We start from the raw sequence: 15,365 nt of genomic DNA, 5'->3' as shown, positions 1-15,365 counted from the left end.
GACTGGTCATATCTGTTAAAAGGCAGTTACAAATATGTAGATTCGCCCAATTTTAATCAGAAATGTGAGACTGATTATCTAACTGCTAGTTGGTCAAACTAGTTCTTAAAGTGGTCACATGATGTGATTAAAAATGTCCTTACTCTCTGGAGTTTTACAAGCTCATCAGCTCAATAGTAGAGACTGCAAGACCTGAAATGTGTGTGTCAGAGATAGGGATACATACACAACGTGTAAGAATGAAAGCTTACTATTGCAAAAAACATCTCATTCATCTCACAAAAAATGTTTATGAAGCTAAATCCAGAGTCATGCTCAGACATGCACAATGTTCACATGAGTTCTAGTTAAACACAAGGAAAGATCTTAATCGAATCGACTTCTCAACACCAGTACTGTTTTTTCATTATTTTTCATTACATTTCATAGTTTCATAATAGCCTTACAAAAGTCAAAAGGTGCCCAACAAAAGGGCAAATTAGAAAGTCTATATAGATCTGTACACACACACACACACACACACACACACACACATATATACAGTCAAACCAAAATTAAACTCAGAGTTAAACGATGTCAGAATAAATGCATCTTGATAATGTCAGAAAACACATGCAAAAGGTGGTCAGGTCAAAGTGTCTGAATAATTATCCCCAGATTTTTATACATTTTACTGGTAGTCAACTGTAGGAATACATTTCTGTTATAATATGTCACAGTTTACTTTATTGTGCTATCCTCATTTACATAAATGAACTATAGTGTCCTACACGCACTTGTAAAAAAAAAAAAATCAAAACTTATACCTGGTTTCTGATTAATTTGTCTGGTTTTACTGTATGTGTGTGTGTGTGTGTGTGTGTGTGTGTGTGCGTGTGTGTGTGTAATCTACTGCTTTCTGCTCATTTTCTTTTCCCCTCTTTTTCTTTTTCCTTGCGATTGCGCAGGGTAGGTCTTCATGGAATGCATCAAGATGAACAGGTCTGGCCAGCACTCTGTCAGCCTCTTTAATAAAGCACATCTTCAGCACTTCTGCACATTCCTTCTACCTGTGCAGAGAGGACAATCAGGTGTGCACACATGACAACCAATACTGGACAAATGGGGTCTCTGCCCCGGGGAGGGGCCATATTTTGCACCATACCCGACATTCTCTACCTTCCAGAGCTTGTGAGTTGATTTCAATTAACTGATTAATTTACTGATGTTGTTTACATTCATGTCACTACGAAACATTATGAAACAAAAAGCTGTTATATAATTTATTTAAGGTAAATTCAAAAACGTGTCTGTTAAACATACCATATTTGTTAATTAAGCAAGTGGTACCAGATTTATTTAATTGGCAACAATTCACAAAAATATATAAAAATAAAAACTTTAAATAATATGCAATTAATAATCATAAATTGTTAAAGTGTGTCAATCCAAATTTATGTTGTTAAATCTGACCTATTTAAAATTATTGATTCATTATTGATTGAGTAAAATATGCATAAAAAAAGAAAAAAATACTGATGTGTTAAACATTTTATAACATTTGTTGGTACCTATTTGTTTAACTGGCAACAATTGCTGTGACAATTTCTGGAAAATCTTGTTTCTTTCTTTATTTGAATTTATTTTAATAATCAGTTAAAAATTTAATATTTACAAAAAGGTATGGTCCAAAGATTATACTGTTAAATCTAAATTATATAAAGTGATTTGATTTATAATTAAGTAAATACGTATTGTACATAAATATAATATAAAAAATACACAAATCTGTAATCTTCCAAAGTTTTCAACAGAAAAACATCACTGGTAAATGTGTCGTTTTTAAATTCAGTTTATTTAAATGTCATTCTTTTCTTTTAAATCCAATGTTTTGAGTTTGACATTGATTTGATATATTAGGAATAGTTTTAAAACAATTCATTTGTAAAGATGTTCACAAGGGTGGGAGAGTTCTTTAATAATTGTTAATCTATTTGAATGTAGTACATTTTCCTGTACAAAAGCACAACTATCTGGAAGCTCTGTAACTTCAGGAATAAAGGGGGATTCTGTCAGTGAAATGTTCTTTGATTATGTACATCTCTCAGGTCTTTGGTGGTCTGGTGTTGAGCCTGGTTGGATCTACGTCCATCGAACCTAACAACCCACAGGCATACGTGATCTCTGTGGCAATTTTCTGTTTCATCATGACATTCTTCTGGTTGCTGATCTTTGCCTGTGGGTCTCATCGAAACAGAAGCTTTTGGGCAAGCGCGGTGAGTTCATAAGCTCTCTCTTTGTCTTGTCCCTTTCCACCTTCTCTTTTTATTTCAACTACTTCTCTTTCTATGTTAATTCCTTTCTCAAAACACATTTTCTTATTTTCTTTTCTCTCTGCAGGATGTAGCATACCATGGATTTGCAGCGCTCCTTTATCTCAGTGCTTCTGTGCTTCTAGCTTTTATAACAATTCTTATCAGTATACAATATGGCAATAACCTACTTACTTACAAGCAGGACGTAGCTGCTGTGGTGAGTCCATATAATAAAAAAATCATTTATCATAAAACTTATTTTTTTGGTAACATAAATGTGATTCATGTGGTAATAAATAAAATAAATGTTTTATTAACAGATTTCAAATAATTAAATAAATTTGACTAAATTAGACTACACCAGTAAAAACCATATTAAACTAACAGCTGCCCATTTTACTTGTTGAAGTAGTGACTAGTTATGTCTTTTTAATTCCAGGTGTTTTCCTTTTTCACCACGTTACTGTATGTCATCCACACCATTTTCTCAGCCATCAGGTGGAAATCCTTCTGAAACGTCTGAACCTTAACCCGCTTTACTCATCTGACATCACATATAATTATTGAACAGATGTTTACACAAGCAATGGTATTTACTGTATAGTGCATCAATTATAATTATTTTCATGTTCTCCTATAAAATGTGTGTGTGTTTTTTTAAACCACCTTTTGCTAATATTTCTTTTTGTAAACTATTCTTAATAGTCCCTAATAAACCAAAGACACAACATACTCGCCCCCTAGAGGACAAACAGATTAAAACAAACGAATCACGAATACATGAATATGTAACATAAAGCGTGAGGTGGTTTGCCTGTTTTGGCTTTTAACTGACATTCTTGCTTTTTTACAATATATCAGGTTTAACAAGTTTTTCAAAGGTTTGGCCTGAAGTATGGGTTAGGGTAAGACAATCAAAGGAAAGTGTGAGTTTGCATGTCGAGGACAGAGGACAATTAAATCCTGTATATATATATCCTGTATATATATATATATATATATATCAAGGGGAGTGGCTCTTAGTGCTGACCTGACAGACTGTAGTGTAGGGTCATATACTTTGGCCCCCAGGTCGGCGCTGTATGACGTCCATTCCCGAGTACAGGAAGTACAGGAGGCGATGGGTGGTCAGAGCCATTGGCCAGGCATGTGGAGGGTTCCGGTACGGGGTGAGTTGGAGAGGCTCGGTGGGTTTCAGTGGGGTCTGGATGAGAGCCATTTATATTGTCCTTCATTTCTTCGACCTCGGAATTAGAACCGTTTAATTAAATTCAATTCAAGTTTATTTGCATAGCACTTTTTAATGACACAAATCATTGCAAAGCAACTTTACAGAAAATTACGTTTCTACAATATTTAGTAATAGCTTATCAAATTTTTTTGAAAAATTTATACAAGATGTAGTCAACCAGAGGATGAAAACAATTAACAGCAATTATTATATGTTGCAATCACACTTGTAGCAATATTTGTTAGCTCTGTATGATGTTTCAGGTTTAGCATCATCTGAGTTCCTCTGAGGGGTCAGCATCATCATCTCTTCTCAAGTGTTCTGGATCCAGATTGGAGCTTGTGTAAATCCTATTTACCATGGGATGCACATTATCAGGAAGGCTAGTCCAGAGTTTTGGAATAACTCCTTTTGTGGACTTTGCTATCCTAGGAACTACCAAAAGTCCAGAGTTTTGTGACCTTAGGGAGCGTGATGGATTGTAGCGTGGTAGAAGACTAGTTAGGTATGCTAGAGCTAAACCATTAAATAAAGATTAAATCAGCTTGATTAAGGGAAATTAATACATTGGGAAATCACAACGGATTGTGTCCTCATCCAGCCCCGACTGAAAGAAGGCACAGAGTGCTGTGACATGCCAACTCACCCGGTGAGACAGCTCGCGGAATTCCTGCACATACTGCCTATTAAAGCCACAACCAAGACTGTTTTCATCATACCAATGACACAAAAACATCACTTGCCAAGGTAGCCCTTCTGAGTGAGACTGTCTCTCTCTGTCCTTCCATCTCTTTACCTTTACCTGCAGACACCATCGTTGCACAAGAGCATACATGGCTGAGAAAGTATGAACAAAGAAAAAATAGCTTTGGGAGGTGTGAGTGTCCCTGTAATCTCATTGATACTTCAGATGCTGATCCCCAGTCACCCAGCCCTTGACATTTTAGAACTGTGGTTAAAAATAGTTGAACTAGTGAAACTTCAACAAGGACTCAAGATGTGTGCCCAGCTTTAATCAGACATGTGGACTTTTTCTGGCTAGTACATTTGTAGATAGTGGGAATATTTTAATCAGAAGAACACTTTCCATTGCATTGTACAGTACATCAACAAAAATATAGGCATGCTTTTCCTAATGACTATGAAAAAATGACTAAGGTAATTTATGCAGGTATGATGGACTTCAAAATTCACATTCTCGGCTATTGACTGAAGTTTTACAGTGTCTCATAGATGTAATGGAGAAAACTAATTTTTGATGTCTTTTTGAGAGCGGCGGTTCCCTTGGGTTGTCCTTGAGGTGAAGTCTGAAGAAATCATGAGGTAGAAAACTGTCTGTGACTCACCTCATTCGTTGGCAAGAAGCGCATGTGTTTTCCGGCCTTAGGCGGCTTTCTATTTCTACAAGAAGCCATTCCTGTTTTATTATAAAGACATAATAATGACAGCGGCAGTACAGCCCTTTTTTAACTATATTTTTTGGAAGAAATCCAAAATCTTCCATAAGGAGATGTAAACATGGACAAAAAGATACAATGGCTTAGAAACCAAACCACTACTTGAATGCTCAAAAAAGGCTGCATTTATTTGATCAATAGTAATATAAAATAAATAGCTTTCTCTATTTTAACACTATATGCTACAATAATTGCAATATAAACAATAATCATTAGAAAATGTTACATTTAAATGGTTATTCATGGATCATAATTATTGCACATATTATTTAGTACCAAAAATCTCATCAAAATAAATAAAACTGAACTAAAATATAGTACAGTTTTTTAATCGATTAAAAGTTACACATTTGACTGCCAAGGAGTATGAGATCATGAAGTCTCTTTATCACTCCCCGAATAGAATTGTAAAGCGTAGTCAGTATAGTTATCAATGCACAATCAATGCACATACTAGAAATTGCTGCAAATGTAGTGAAACTGTTGTCTCTCCTGATTAAACTCATTCAAACAGATTGGCAGCACGTTACTCTGTGGCAGCGAGATCAAAGCATGTTGTATCTCTGCCTCATGTGTAACAAAGTTTCATAACTACTGCGCTTGTATTTTTCTTTATCCATGCTTCACTATGAATCTCAGAACGGAAGTTCACTTATGTAGCAAAAACATCAAATAAGGACACCTCAACTGGATTGAAAAATAATTAATGAGAAAAAAAAAAAAAATGGAACACATCTGACAGGTGTGTGATGCATGCATATAGCCAGTCAGCCACAGAGGAAGTATAGTACTTCATCTAACAAAATTCTGAATTATTAAATGCCATTAATGTCACTACTCATTTACTGATAAGCTTTTTTTCAGCAAATATGAAGAAAGACCCCATGATTCAAAATTATTTAAGGGTTAATAAAAGGTCTCAAGCAACTTTGCAAGTAGTCACTTCATATGTTCTTATACATGAGATTGTTATGGCATAGCAGCACTGGGCATCATGAATCATCATAATATACAGTAAATAAAGCACTGGAACTTTTAAGCTATTTGAAATGGACCTTAGAGTGGGCAATGCTTATGGAAAACAGTCATACATCTCAGATGACTAGATCTATGGATAAATCATGATGAGAAATTAATAAAAAATAAAAGATTCCTTTTTTTGCATTAGTGTTTATTAAAGCTACAAACTCGAATATATCACTTATAATGAGAGAAAAATTTAGTTGAAGTTATAAAATCAATATTGCTTGGGAATTACCTTTTTGTTGGATCCTAGATAACTTCCCTCATAAACTGATAGTGTGATTAAAATTAGCTACAAAGAACTTGCCTAAGTGCATTGTGATAAAGGACAGGACTTGCATTGACTGCCAAAAGCCTTTAACAAATTCCCAAGCAGAGAACAGGAGATCTTAAATAGATTACACTTTTCCTGTACATTTGTCGCATACTGAAATTTTAGCCAAACACGGTCATGATTCATGTGCTTGTGAGTCCATGTGCTTTTATTTGCCCTTCTCATAGAGCCCAGTTAGACAGATGTCACAATGCTACATGTCCAAAGCAGCCAAAAGCGTTACAGTATATCACTTTGACCTCATGCAACTAAACACATATGATGGCATGTTGTATGTAAACGCACTGATTTGGAATGAGGGATGTATATATACTAATACCAAATGTAGATTTGATGATAATGACTTTTGCAGCAAGTCTTTCATATCATAATGAATTTGCCTCTTGCCTCCACTGGGTATACACTCTTAAAAATTAAATTGCAATTTTTTACATCTTACAAATTAGACTTTTATCGAGAATCCAATTTCCAAAGTCCAAAATTAAAAAAATAAATAAATCAGAATTGCGAGATATAAATGCACAGTTAATCCTCTGACTGGGTTCCTGGGAGTGCTTCTCACATCCTCAGCGCATTCCTGCCTTCCTCACAAACATACACACTCACTCACTGACACATACTGTATGACCACACGCACAAGGGGAGAAGAAAGCTACCTGCCAGTAGAGCCCCTTTATCTTGCATGTGTCAGTTACTGACAAGAAGCTGGCAGACAGGAGAGCTTCACAGACAGGGTAGCAAGTGACAGGCTCCAAGCACATCCTTGTATGGAAGTGGCTGAGGGAGAAGAGAACGATAAGCAACAACCCAGCTATGCTGTCCATGTTTAGAGGCACTCACTGGGCCCACCAGATCAGAAACAATGCCTGTTTCTGTTAAATTTAGACAGGTTATCGGCCACCGCTCCTCTCTCTAGACAGTCTCTCACAGCACCACTGGGAATACGGAGGGGAGTCCATAGGATTGGCTGCTTCAGGGATCTCTAGGTAGGCAAAGTTCCATTAAAAGACATTATTTCATTGGATGAATGACTTATTGGATGGCTTAACCACTGTTAAAGTGACTTCATTTGCATTAATGAATAAGCTTTTCTGTTCTGGCATCAGTTGCAGTGGGATCATCATTTATTTTGATTGTTTTTGTGTGAAATGTTCTAACTGAGAAAAATTGCTTTTGCCACGAAATACGGAAAACTACTGATTCAACAACAACAAGGTAGGGGTTAAGAAGATGCCATTATTATTATTATTTATAATTTTTTGTAGAAAGGAATAATTTAGAAAAAAAGTAAATTAGCAAAAAATCTATTATACTACATAATTTTTTTTTCTTATTACAGTACTTGGAATAGTCCAATTTAACACTAACCAAGTGCTAAATGAGAGTAAAAACTGGCTTGGGCAAGTATATTTTTTTTAAATTGCCAATTGGCTCATATAATAACTTTATTTGGAATTATGGAGCATGATTTGAATTGAATTATAAAATGGTAATCTGAAGTTTGCTAATGTAAAACGTGAAATTTAACAAGTCTTAATTCATTGGAAAATCTTCCGTCAGAGTTTTATGAGGGATGCAGTGATACATGTGGTATATTCCTAACATTAATCTCAAATAAGAGATAAGAAGAATAAAGTTACAGTGAGTTTTCAAGTCATGGTGTAGTTTTATCAAAAATTGTATTTGTTTTTACATATATATATATATATATATATATATATATATATATATATATATATATATATATATATATATATATATATATATATATATATATATACTGTATAGTAATATTATTCCATATGCCCATTTTTGTAGCAAAAAACAAACATATTTTTTTACCCTGCTTGAAAGTAATATTATCACTGTGACAATGCTTTTTCAGTGTGATCTGAACTTTGAAATTCATTTCAGCTGACTGTGATTTACATATAACATTATGATGCCTAATAATCCGGATAACCAACCCAAACAAAGAGAATGAGAAAAGGAAAAACTACATGATGCATTATCATCCCAGCTTCTTCCAAACCTTATTATAAAGACATTCAGCCCAGGAAATCACTACAGCTCAAACATGTCGGTTATGATGACTTCATGTTAATGACTTAAGAGTGTTCAGAACAGTCTAGTCTGGCTCCAACAGTACATCTACTGACTGCCCAAATGAGCAAGTGACAACATGCTGTTGTTTATTTATTTATTTGTTTCACATCGGAGAGGCTTTGTTAGCGAGGTCAGGCATGAGAGGCAGTATGTCTGTGGAACTGCAAGCACAAATAGTCATCTTACAGAGGGAACAACAAAATGGTGAGCTCACGCCGTCTCAAGGCCTGGCCTCGATGTCTCACAGCACAGCTGTGGAGCTATGTGAGGTGAAAGCTGACCACAACAGCAAAAGTCTCAAGATGTAAAGTTCACCGCAAGCTGCATTCGGACATTTTGTGTTTCCTTCTGCACAAGGACACATCCTGATATTTAGGCTGAAAGACCATGTGAAATGAAGAGTAATCATTTTAGTAATATGTGAAGATGTAATGAACTGTTCTATTTAGGTATAGCTTTAATATAAAATTGATTCATGTGGCACAACCATTGTTTTTGGAGTCACAAGTCCACTTTCCAAAAGTCATTGAGTACTAATCCAGACTTGTATTGCTTCTCATCTCTTGCATGTGTGCATTTACCCAATGTTTAATTAAGTCAAATTACACACAGATTGCATCGGGTATGCAAGACAGTCTCTATCCTGCATGCATATATTTACATTTCTACTGATTTTGCATCTGCATTGTTTCCATATAGGGAGCCAACGGCAAGGCGCTATAAGAAACATGTTTCAAATTAATGGAGGCCCTTCAGGTTATATTGGTCTAACGCAGGGAGGAACATCAAGACAGAGATCACGTCACTGGCAAATGTGACCTGGCATGCTGTAATAGTGACTCAAGATAAGGCACAAAAAAACATTTTCTGCAGTTGCAATTCAATGACACAAACCCATTATTTAACTGTTTTCAGTTTTCGTAATAGTTATTTTAGTAAAGTTAAACTATGAGAAAGAGAAAGGTTACTTAAAATATTTAAGTTTATTTGAAATACGTACGCACATACTTACTGTGTGTTGGCCAAATGGCTTTCCAAAGGTGCTGATAGTATAGCTTTGTGATGTTTTATGTTTGTTGTATGAAGGCTTACTCTGTGTTTATGGGCTCGGAGTCAAAGTGGAGTCAGCGCAGAGTAGGGAGTGGAATATAATATACTTCAAGCGATGGCATGCTTTATTTTGAAAGTTGAAGCATCAGCATTCTCTCTCATGAACGGAATGGAACCAGGATTGTGGAATTTTCCCTGCATCGCGAAGCGGCTTTTGGAAAATTACAGTATCTATGTATTCTCTTGCGAGATTTGTGGTTTTAGCCGAATTTAAAATATCCTCGGAGTGGGCTTTCCTTTACGGAGTAGGAAATGGACAAACTTGGAGGGCGCGCCGATTGATAAAAGGCTTTGTGTGAAAATTTGTGTGGGGAAATATTCGCTGGAAAAACACATCCAAAACACACTAACACCAACAGCTGAGTTTAACCTTTGAGAAACGGCTCTGAGTAGGCCTGTCTTAGGGGACATTCTAAAACACTTAACGTGAAAAATGCTTAACATGGCTTAACGTAGCCTACCAAAACACCGACCAGGGCAACCCAAATTTCTGTCCAACCTTACTTATAATAAACACTAACTGTCAAAAGAAATAGCCCTTACTCTACAGATAAAGTAAATAATATAACGTTAAGCTGTTTCCTTATAATGCACTTCTATGGGGGAGAAAACGCTTAACGTGATATTATTCCCTTTATCTGTGGAGTAAGGGCTCATTCTTTTGACAGTAGTGTTTATTACAAGTAAGGTTTGACAAAATTCAGGGTTTCCCTGGTCATTGTTTATCTATGTTAAGCCATTTTAGAATGTCCCTATCTTAGCAACCGCCCAGCAATGCCTTAGAGACCACCCACAATACCTTCATAGCAATGCCCTACTAATTACCCGGAGTCTTCAATGTAATATTAAATAAAATGTAATAGATTATATAAAATGTTTAACTGTTTTTGTTTTTATTTATAGCCTAATTAATGTGATTTAATTAATTCCCAGTCTGATTATTCAGAATTTATGTTAATCAAGTAAGAATTGGAGCATAAAATTTGGTGTGAACATGCCTTTGAAAATCACATCAAGGTGACAAATGTTGATTCACAATGGACAATGTAATGTCTGGCACTTATTTTGAGTTGTGTGCGCTCCCAGTCCGTCTTATCAACTCTTGGGGGTGGTCTGGCACCAAGCCACCTCTCTATCCGAACACAATCCCCCTCTTCGGTCAGACATGCGAAATCGTTCTGAAATCGGAAAATAAGCTTGCAGCACTTAGGAAAAGAAGCCTACAGCTCTCCGCCGCACACTCTGCACGCGCTGCTCTGAATGAATCGCGTGTCTCACACACAGCTCTCATTACCAGAATGATTCAACTACTGGAGGATGAGAGCGAGCGGTCGCGGGACTTTGCAAATGAGCGCTTCCGGTAAACGGTCCGGTTTGACTGAGGTTGTTTTTACCGGAGTCTCCGAGCGTCACTACAGCCGTATCTACATGTGATGTCTTTAACATCAACGCAGCTTTTCTCTTTAAAAGGTAAATAAACCTGCTTGGGCTTTACTATGTTTCATGGCGTCTGCTGTTAAATGTGAGCAGATGATGTTTTATGTGCATTAATTATAATAGTAGGCTATTATGGATCAAAAGAAAAAGTGTAAATGTATAGTTATATACATTTACATATAATATACGTTTTTCTAGCAGACAGATTAATCATCTTTAAAATGCAAATGTAAAGTTCGAAAGCAGTTCAGTAGCAGATCTTTTGCTCATTTCCATTCATAAATACTTCTCTGCCTTCACCAATATATTGTTCTTTTATGACAATCTTTTTTGTTATTTATGAAATAAATGTAAATATAACTTTGCTAAAATGATGTATTGGTTTAGCTGGTCAGCAAGCTGGTCTCCCAGTCTGACCTGCACAGACCAATCTAAACACCACCCTGACCAGGCTGGGCGACCTACTAAAACCAACACAACATCTTAGGCAGTTTTTCCCCTAGTTGGGTAATTATGAAATCTAGTTTAATTTGCATTGTTTGCCTTATTGACACACTTTTTTCCTGTTAATCCTGTAAAGCTGTTTTGATACAATCTATATAAAGCACTATAAAAAATACCTTTATTTATATAGCACTTTATACAAATTGCGTCAAAGTATCCAAGTACTGTATCTTAACCAACTTATCAACTTTAAAATAAATAAATTAATGAGCAGACACTCCTCTAACTCTTATATTTTAATTCAATAATTAAACACTCGTAAGAGTACTCAGTATTTTCACAGGCTGCAGGTAATCACAGCTGCTCTGAAATTCAGTACTTACAACATGACTATAAATGCATTATTGGTTTTACAAGACAGTTTTGTGTAGTATATTGAGTACTATTTTTCAGGGAAAATTGACCAATTGGTTTGTATAGTTCTTCTCCAGCAAAGAAAATATTTAGTTGAGGCTTTGGCATCGAGCAGCTTGCAGTCTAAAAAGTAGACTGGAAAAGAGTACTCAACTCTCAACACTTTCTCCAATCACTTTTGGCTGACTCCACTCCGGGTTTTCCATTTCCTCATTGTGTTTGCCCAGTTCCGATCAACTGTGGAGTGAGGTAAAACACTGATACTCTGACTTAAAAAAAAAAAACTTCCTTCACTCCAGGCAAACCCTGCTTACTCTCAGCATCATTCCCATATACTCAGGTCCAAAATTCTGTGAACACAGACAAGCTTGTATACAAATGTTGAAACTTCCCAGTGCTGACTCTATAAACTGTAAATATTAACTCTTTCAGTTCAGAGCATTGCTCGACCAATCAAATTTGAGCATAAGAACTAACTGTTGCATAATTTCTGATCAACCCTCTTGGTTTTGTATCGTTCTTGATGATTCACTTCACTTTTTCTTTCCTTACAGGGTACAGGCGAGCAGGAACAAAATACCTCACTACAAACATGGGCCAATCTGGGACTTCGTCCTATTTTTCTCTCGCTCTAAAACTCAGCATCTTCCTCTTAGTTTTCTCCTGTGAGCCCATGCCAGCCACTGCAGGCAGCTCCAAATCAAGCTTAGATTTAGATACTTCTAATGAAAACTCCACACATGAGACTTGTGGAGGTAGTTTTGAATGCAAAGAGGGAGTGATCTTGCCAATTTGGATGCCGGATAACCCGTCCTTTGGGGATAAGTTGGCCAGAGCCACTGTGTACTTTGTTGGTTTGTTCTACATGTTCCTGGGTGTATCCATCATTGCAGACCGCTTCATGGCTTCCATTGAGGTCATCACATCCCAGGAGAAAGAGATCACAATCAAGAAGCCTAACGGGGAAACCACAACCACTACTGTTCGTATTTGGAATGAAACTGTCTCGAATCTGACTCTCATGGCTCTGGGTTCCTCAGCCCCAGAGATTCTGCTGTCCGTGGTTGAAGTGTGTGGGCACAACTTTGATGCAGGCGAGCTGGGCCCAAACACCATTGTTGGAAGCGCAGCTTTTAATATGTTTGTCATCATTGGTTTCTGTGTCTCCGTGATACCTGAAGGAGAGCATCGGAAGGTCAAGCACCTGCGGGTGTTCTTTGTCACCGCCACTTGGAGTATATTTGCATATATATGGCTTTATCTGATCTTGGCAGTGATTTCCCCAGGTATCGTGGAAATCTGGGAGGGACTCCTTACTCTCTTCTTCTTTCCAATTTGTGTGCTATTTGCTTGGGTGGCGGACCGCAGACTTTTAATCTACAAGTACATGTACAAACGTTACAGAGTCGGAAAACAAAGGGGAATGATCATCGAGACTGAAGGTGAGCCGGAGCTCCAGTCTAAGGCAGATCTTGAAATGGATGGTGGGATGCTTAACTCTCACGGTGATGAACTCTTGGATGGCACGGTGGATACTGAACATAAAGACATGGATGAGGATGAGGATGAGGCCAGAAGAGAAATGGCCAGGATTTTGAAGGAACTGAAACAGAAACATCCAGAAAAAGAGATGGAGAAATTGGCCGAGCTCGCCAACTATTACGTCCTCAGCCAGCAACAGAAGAGCCGTGCGTTCTATCGCTGCCAGGCCACTAGACTTATGACCGGTGCAGGTAATATACTAAAAAAGCATGCTGCAGACCAAGCCAGAAAAGCACTAGGCAATCATGAACTTCGATCGGATGTCTCAGATAATGATATTTCCTCTAAGATCTTCTTTGACCCTGGTACATATCAGTGTCTTGAGAACTGTGGGACTGTCGCTTTGAATGTGGTACGACGCGGTGGTGACTTAACTAGCACTGTGTCCGTGGAGTACCGCACTGAGGATGGCACTGCCAACGCAGGCTCTGATTACCAGTTCACCGAGGGTGTTATAGTCTTCAAACCAGGTGAGACAGAAAAGGAGATAAGAGTGGACATCATCGACGATGACATTTTTGAAGAAGACGAACACTTCCTTGTTCATCTCAGCAACGTCAAGGTCATTTCTGATGGAACCAACAATGGGAAAGGCGCTAATCACGTGGACACATTAGCTAGTCTTGGCCTTCCTTCAACAGCTACTGTGACTATCTTTGACGATGACCATGCTGGCATCTTCACATTTGAGGATCCAATTGTTCATGTCAGTGAAAGCATTGGTATGATGGAGGTGAAGGTGGCACGTACCTCTGGAGCTCGTGGAGTAGTGGTAATCCCATATAAAACCATCGAAGGAACAGCAAAAGGTGGAGGAGAGGATTTTGAAGATACCCATGGAGTCTTGGAGTTCCAGAACGATGAGATTTCGTAAGTGTATTTGTTTTTTCTTTTAAATATTCAGTCAGAATGTGTAGCATTGTGGTTCAGAATGACAAACTGTATAATTTCACAATTCAAAGGGGAATCAACATGGTCTTGTATAGTCAAAAAAAATCCTCATTAGGATTCAACAGTAAGGATGGTATGCTTGCCTGGTACCAGTGTGAGACAGTTTTAAGCCAGCTGTGAGAAATTTTACTTGTCCTATTTGGGCAGTGTTATGTCTTAATTTTTTTGTAAATTGTGTAAATGCATTTTATGGCTTGTGAACAATCTGATTTCTGTGACATTTTTATTGGTCAGTTAGGTAAATTATCTAGATGGCTGATGTTTTTGTGTGTGTGTGTGTGTGTGTGTGTGTGTGGTGAGTCCAGTGAAAATGTGGGCAGGGAAAGCATGCAGAAGAAATCATTACTGCCAAGCCCTACTAATAGTAAAATCAAAAAGAATAAATTAATCAAAATTTCCAAACCATCAAATTAATTTTATCTCTTTAATCTTTGTTGTTTATTTACCGTAAAATATGTTTTCCCCCTTGATGTGTCTGATTGCTGTAAAATTCTGACTCATTTTCCTTTTCACTCTTTCATTTCCCCACCAGCTCTGCTCACCATTTTGCGCAATTTATTTCAGAATCTCATATTAATTAATTATTAGTGGGTACTCCTAGATTTCCCAGTACGCAGTACTATTCCCATTAAATCATGGCTTTTACCCGACGTTTTGCACCCATGTGAAAAAGTGTGAATTGATGTAGTGAAGTGATATGGTCAGATTCACGTATATCAGGGCTATTCAAATATTGCCCTGGAGGGCCAGTGCACTGCAGAGTTTGATGTATATCATTATATCATCAATAAGTCATTGCAACAGCATGCATCAAATATGAGCCTAATGTACTTTAAGTGGCAAAAGTATTTAGCTGGATCAAAAGAGAGTAAGAGATAGCCCACTTTTATTGCTTGAAGTGATTAAGTTCCTCCAATAACAGACCTTTGACACACAATAAATGCTTTGAATAATGTGGTCCTTTAAGTCTAAGCTAAATGAAAACGCATCTGGTTTGGAGTGAATGAGCTAAGTAGAAGCCT

General features: G+C 37.1%; 2 protein-coding genes across 7 annotated transcripts in view; both read left to right on the top strand.

Moving 5' to 3' along the window:
* The first annotated feature begins 1,015 nt into the window (after positions 1-1,015).
* LOC113055306 (myelin and lymphocyte protein-like) lies at positions 1,016-2,936 on the top strand. The gene is made up of 4 exons (XM_026221503.1): positions 1,016-1,170; positions 2,088-2,255; positions 2,380-2,511; positions 2,734-2,936. Exons 1-4 carry the CDS (start codon positions 1,081-1,083, stop codon positions 2,806-2,808), a joined length of 465 nt encoding a protein of 154 aa, XP_026077288.1. The 5' UTR covers positions 1,016-1,080; the 3' UTR covers positions 2,809-2,936.
* Positions 2,937-7,164: 4,228 nt separating this feature from the next.
* Positions 7,165-15,365, top strand: part of LOC113055304 (sodium/calcium exchanger 1-like) — a 37,399-nt gene continuing 29,198 nt past the window's right edge. Inside the window, exons 1-2 of one of the 6 annotated variants that reach the window (XM_026221501.1) lie at positions 7,165-7,325; positions 12,405-14,262. In XM_026221501.1, coding sequence (XP_026077286.1) covers positions 12,443-14,262 — 1,820 coding nt within the window. In that variant the 5' untranslated portion in view covers positions 7,165-7,325; positions 12,405-12,442. Of the gene's footprint in view, positions 7,326-7,399; positions 7,555-10,740; positions 11,026-12,404; positions 14,263-15,365 lie in introns of those variants that run through there. The other 5 variants (XM_026221502.1, XM_026221500.1, XM_026221499.1 and 2 more) reach the window with 5 other exon arrangements.

Source organism: Carassius auratus, chromosome 36, assembly GCF_003368295.1.
Source record: "Carassius auratus strain Wakin chromosome 36, ASM336829v1, whole genome shotgun sequence".
NCBI classification, from domain to species: domain Eukaryota; kingdom Metazoa; phylum Chordata; class Actinopteri; order Cypriniformes; family Cyprinidae; genus Carassius; species Carassius auratus.
The sequence above is the reverse complement of the archived record's forward strand: the minus strand, read 5'-3'. Positions and strand labels throughout refer to the sequence as shown.

Excerpts from the sequence above, each read along its gene's own strand:
- LOC113055306 (XM_026221503.1), top strand. The coding sequence starts at position 1,081 with ATGACAACCAATACTGGACAAATGGGGTCTCTGCCCCGGGGAGGGGCC. Across the intron at positions 1,171-2,087 it reads TTCTCTACCTTCCAGAGCTT|GTCTTTGGTGGTCTGGTGTT; the intron begins GTGAGTTGATTT and ends TACATCTCTCAG. Across the intron at positions 2,256-2,379 it reads GAAGCTTTTGGGCAAGCGCG|GATGTAGCATACCATGGATT; the intron begins GTGAGTTCATAA and ends TTCTCTCTGCAG.